This window comes from Misgurnus anguillicaudatus, chromosome 8 (assembly GCF_027580225.2).
Source record: "Misgurnus anguillicaudatus chromosome 8, ASM2758022v2, whole genome shotgun sequence".
Lineage (NCBI taxonomy): Eukaryota > Metazoa > Chordata > Actinopteri > Cypriniformes > Cobitidae > Misgurnus > Misgurnus anguillicaudatus.
The window spans coordinates 13988823-13994589 of record NC_073344.2 but is presented as its reverse complement, the minus strand read 5'-3'; the positions used below and the strand labels follow the sequence as shown (position 1 = coordinate 13994589).

At 39.9% G+C, this 5767-nt stretch overlaps 1 protein-coding gene across 1 annotated transcript; it reads left to right on the top strand.

Moving 5' to 3' along the window:
- The first annotated feature begins 335 nt into the window (after positions 1-335).
- On the top strand, positions 336-5356 carry ip6k2b (inositol hexakisphosphate kinase 2b). Its single transcript, XM_055213196.2, has 5 exons — positions 336-838; positions 2573-2789; positions 2914-3062; positions 3656-3831; positions 3932-5356. Exons 1-5 carry the CDS (start codon positions 616-618, stop codon positions 4469-4471), a joined length of 1305 nt encoding a protein of 434 aa, XP_055069171.2. The 5' UTR covers positions 336-615; the 3' UTR covers positions 4472-5356.
- The last annotated feature ends 411 nt before the right edge of the window (positions 5357-5767 follow it).

Here is a 5767-nt window from a genome sequence, read left to right as displayed (position 1 = left end):
TTAGTCTATAAGATAAGGAAGGATATTGAATTATGTAAACAATAACAAAGCTTTGATGTGGTGATTTGGTTTGCCTGTTAAATCACCTTATTTCTAGTCAAGCAAGAAGAAATATCTGGGAACAACGCTTAACTTTCATTCCTCATATGATATCTTACAGTAATGGTTTCTAACATAAACAACCCCCACCTTTATATTTCTCACACTCTCTTTTCTTTCTCTTTGTTTGTTCAGTTTCCCTTTCTCACATCCCACCCGACAACAGCTGCCACGCTAGGATTGGCTGCCTTTTAAAAAGGGGTGGAGCCACGTGACCTGTTTTGATATTTTCCTGCCTGCTTAGACCAGAGGACTCAGTTACAGCACGGACGCGGACTAGTGTACTGACGTAGTTAGTCCGCAGGGTTAAATAACCCTGAAACGCTTCAAAAATAGCGTTTTTGTAACACATTTCCTTCAGGATTACAATTTCTATTCCTACATAACTGGAACAAAGGACTATTTTGATTATTTTTGCCTTTATGTCTGATCTGCCTGCCACCAGGGTAAGCAGAGCAAGCGAAGACACATACGACACCGACAGATCATCGTGACGGACACGAATGTGCTCTGAGGATGAGTCCGGCTATAGAAGCGCTGATGGAGGTGTGTAGATACCCGGGTAAAGGAGAAATGAAGGGTGGCGTGATGTTAGAGCCATTTGTTCATCAAGTTGGCGGTCACTCTTGTGTACTGCGATTTGGCGAACAGACAATCTGCAAGCCTTTGATCCCCAGAGAGCACCAGTTTTACAAGAGCCTGCCACCCGAGATCCGCAAATTCACGCCACAGTACAGAGGTAAGTGGACTCGTGCACAATATTATTAAACGAGGCATGTCTTGTATTTAAGTATTAAATGAGGAATGTGTGAATAAATTCTTGTCTGGAAGAATTTATACGAATGTGTGTTAAGTTACACTGACTTGCTTCCTTTGGTGCAGCCCCCATAACAGGCCACACACACACACACTTACATGTATACATTGGACAGATGTTTATCCAAAGCGACTTACAAACAGTATATATTTAAGCTATACATTTGCGATTCGAACACCTGACCTTCGCGTTGCTGACCACAGGACAACGTGATGGCTGACACTTCAATTCACTCAATGACATTTCAATTATGCTAATTAAACATTTACTACGCACAATTAAGACCACGTGGTATATTATATGGATGAATGTGTCAGAAAGAATACATTCATGTTTGGGACACTGTGTGATTGGCTGTTGAAAAGTGTCCTAATAATCTACTTGAATTCATAGTAAGTTTGAACTCATACACAGACAACACACACTGATTTATGTTGGCTGGACAAGACTGAATATCATGTTCAGTTCCACGAGACTTGATATATTTAAATGTACCAACACAGAGACACACTGGCAGCTCTCTATGACCGTGCGACTAAAAAAAGCTGTCCGGTTGGAAAAGGATGTGGCCCATAGGAAAGAATGTGAACACGCACTAGCATGATCGTGCATACTTGCATATTAAAATGCACGTCTTTAGAGCTTCATACATGATGGAATGATATTTTTCATATCACTTCATGTTATAGGCCTATTATAAATATGTTGTCATATAAACTAACACACAGTGAAAGAGACAAACCGCATGTTTTTCTGAATCGATCAACCAAAACGTTTTTTTAAATGTTTAGTATAATTAAAAACAATTTGTAAAGCCAAATATCATGATAGATGCGAAACGTGAGCTTTGTTGCAGAGTAGTGACGTAACTGCTAATGATGTCATCAGTTCAACATAACTGCGCAGAGTGAGACACTGACTACAGGGTCCTAGTGCCCTGCCATTCAGGCACCCATATAGACCACAGGCAGATTTTACCAGTTTATTTGCTGCTTTATGTATGTTGTTTTGTTTTTTGCTTATGTTTTTTGTTTTAATGTGTTTGTTTACCCCAACCCTCAAATATTTTCCTTGTGATGCTTTGTTCCATATGGTTATCCTTGGGTAACATCATAGTGTATGTTTTAGTATTTAGGTGCTACACGTTATGAATGTGTATTTATTCATTTTGTATTATGTGTTGACCTGTATTTCAAATGTACAATTCCAAGTGTACAAAACAGTCTTGTTTAAAGCTGTCTCATACTTCTCATTAATGTGTATGATTTCTGATGTGGGAGTCTTTCTGATGGTTTTCCAATAAATGACAATAAAGGAGTTTATTGAATTGTAATTTCTTGCCTCCTGTGTTTTTTGTGTGTCTTTTCCTGCTTTGCACTAGAAGGCATGCAAGCACTCATAAACGTCTTCTACACTCTCATTCATACATTTACACCTTACACAACAACTTGCTGAATGTTTATTATGTATACACCTTTCTCCAATTTCATTGTTTTTGTGTGAGTGATTGAGTATGTGGTTTATAGTATTGTTTTTGCCCTATTGGGTAAGATTCACATTGTTTATTTTTCATTCATCATATGAATCAGCATTCTTTGAATCATATGTTGTATGTCAACTCATTGTCTCTTTACTTCTTTTCTGTCCGCCCTTCAGGTGTGGTATCGGTAAGCTTTGAAGAAGACAAGGAGGGGAATCTGTGTTTGATAGCATACCCGCTCCACAGCGATCTATCTGATTTGGAGAACCAGGAGCCCTCTGATGATGGCGAGCCTAAGAACAAGCTTGTTAAGTGGGGGAAGAAGAAGCCATCCGTCCTGCTCTCAGAAAACGAAAGAGCACGGCAGAGTCGCAAAGAGGAGAAGGGCAAAAGGTGAAAAAAGATGCTTTGTTCATATGCTAAGCTAATGTTATATATTGTTATTTTATCACACATACAGAAAGTGAATTTAATTTAAAAAAAAAATTAAAAACTTTTTCTCTATTGTTCTGTACAGTAATCGGGATGATAAGGCAGAGGTTTTGTACTACAACCTGGAGAAAGGAAACATGGTTTCTCAAATCAAACACAACCCTTGGAGTCTGCAGTGTCACCAGCAACATCTACAGAGAATGAAGGAGAACTCAAAGCACAGAAACCAGCACAGTATCCTTTTGTACTGATCAAATGGGCACGCCAATGCAAATAACCACTGTGTGGTGGATATTAAAAAGACAGATGAGCCAAAAATTAATTCTATAAACATCTTTATGCCATTTTAGAGTAGCGGGAGTCAGTGAGAGTCAGTCAGATCAAAATGTGATGAAATGTGCAAAATATTTGTGATCCACCAGTTCTCTAATACAGTGGTTCCCAAACGTTTTCAGCGTGCGGCCCCCCTTGTGTACAGTGCATTTTTTAGCGGCCCCCGAAAGAAAATTTATGACAAAAACAGTTTTAAAATGTAATATTTTAATTAAACAAAACATATAAAATTATACCTAGTAGTGCTGTTGGTTAGTTGGCTTATTATTTTTTTAGGTTTAATTACACAGAATTCATGATAAATGAATGTATTTTATAAAATGTCATAAAACTGGGGCCCCCCTGGCACCATCTCACGGCCCCCCAGTTTGAAAACCACTGCTCTAATACATACAGCTTGTTTAAAAGAAACATTTTTAATAGTATTTATAGTAAACACTAGTACTAGTAGTAATACTAGTAGGTTTTCTTCCTTGACCTCTTATCCTTCTTAGAATTCATATTGCTGGAGAACCTAACATGGCGGTACCGTGTTCCATGTGTCCTCGATCTAAAAATGGGAACACGCCAGCATGGGGATGACGCCTCTGAGGAGAAGAAAGCCAATCAGATTCGCAAATGCCAACAAAGCACTTCCTCTTCTATTGGGGTCCGCCTCTGTGGCATGCAGGTATTTGCACCTCTTTTTAAAAAATAGTACATGGTCATTTATTACACGACTCTCTGAAATGATTCTGAATCTTTAAACATCTCTGTATTTCTCCCAACAGGTTTATCACAGCGTTACAGGGCAACTGATATTCATGAACAAGTATCACGGCCGTAAATTGAGTCTAGGTGGATTTAAAGAGGCTCTTTGCCAGTTTTTCGGTGATGGGCGTGTGCTACGCAAAGAACTTTTGACCCCGGTGCTACAAAGACTTAGAGAGATGCGAGACGTTCTGGAGGCTTGCGAGAGCTATCGTTTCTTCTCCTCCTCTCTTCTTATCATCTACGATAGTGCTCCTTCTCCAGCCCCATCTAGATCCCGGCCCTCTCGGGGTGGGGAGGAGGAAGATGAGGAGGACGAGGATGATGATGAGGAGGAGGATGATGATGAGGGAGCCTACGGAAAGCGTCGCGATCACTCCAGCAGCCCCGGTTTGGTTTCTCCAGCGGTGGATGTGCGAATGATTGATTTTGCACACACGACATGCCGTGATTACGGAGAGGACGGTATTGTTCATGAGGGTGGAGACAGCGGTTACATCTTCGGTCTTCAGAATCTCATCAGCATTCTGTCGGAGCTTGAGGAACACAGCAACGATTAAATGCTGTTTGTGCAATTTTTGCCATGCCAGGCTTATCGTGGGCACTCTGATGGTGCCAGCCAACAGGGTTAAAGTTCACGCTTACATCGCCCTGCTGGGTGTATTCAAAGCCATAGCAGAAGTGGTTACGTAGGCAGGGGTCAAAGGTCAATTCCCAGTATTACTCAGGAGAGGTTGGTTTTGGACTTTCTCACTGAGGGGAATGACACTCTCTCATTCTGCCTGTTGTTTCTGCTCGCTCCGGATGACGGAGGGATGGCAGTAGATGAGTTTCAACTCCTCTTTGTTCTTTTCATCGACAAACGATAAGGGAGTTAAGCTGTTGTTTGCTTTAAAAAGTTTTCATAAAAAACTTAGGAAAACGAATATAGACGAAATAGACGGTCACAGACACACCTTTTTAAAGGAGGTGGGTTTGTAGCTAAGAACTGTAAGAGATTTTGTCTTTCTCCTAGAGTTTGGCAGCACAACAATAAGTCAATGACAAATGTGATCATTCACAAGGCAACACGGTGCTTAATAAACACAATGCAGGACCCTGCAGGAGCAGGATTCAAGGGAAGAGACATTTTTCTTTGCCATAAAAGACTATTGGACATTTTGTGGGGACAGTGTCGTATGGATATTTGAATATTTTTCATTGTCTTGGATCTTCGTCATTCCATAGCAAGTGTTTTTGAAATTAGAGTCGTCACTCCAAAGACTTTAAAGATTATTTATTTATAAGAGTATTTCTATCAAATGTGAAATAAAACTCGAAATGTGACATTCCAACCGTTACTTCTACATTATGTGATGTATGTAGAAACGATTTTTATGTTATGATTTTCCCAAAGTTTTTAACATTATGAAACAAAATAAAGATTATTCTGTTTTGTTGTGGTACATTATGGTGGGCCTGTTATTTCTGTGTGCGACTGTGTGAATAAGATTACGGCATCAGTACGGCATGTGCTATCTGACAAAGTTAAATTGAGCAGTACTAAAGTCATCTGAGGTATTCGGTGGTCAGCGCAAATGTTAGTTTACTTGAAAGTACCTACACGGTAAAAAAAGCACCTATTAAAGAGCACCTATTGTCCGATTCACATTTTTACATTTCCTTTGGTGTGTAAGTGTGTACATGTTAGCAATATGCTAACGGTACATAGCCCAAAGTAAACAATGATGTGAGTTATCGCCTCCAACGTAAATCTCTTTTCTTGGACTACAACAAACACACGAATTGTAGGCAACAGTTTACTTCCTGGGATTGGTGTTGTAGAGAAGACCGACCTTATCATAATTCCTTCCGCT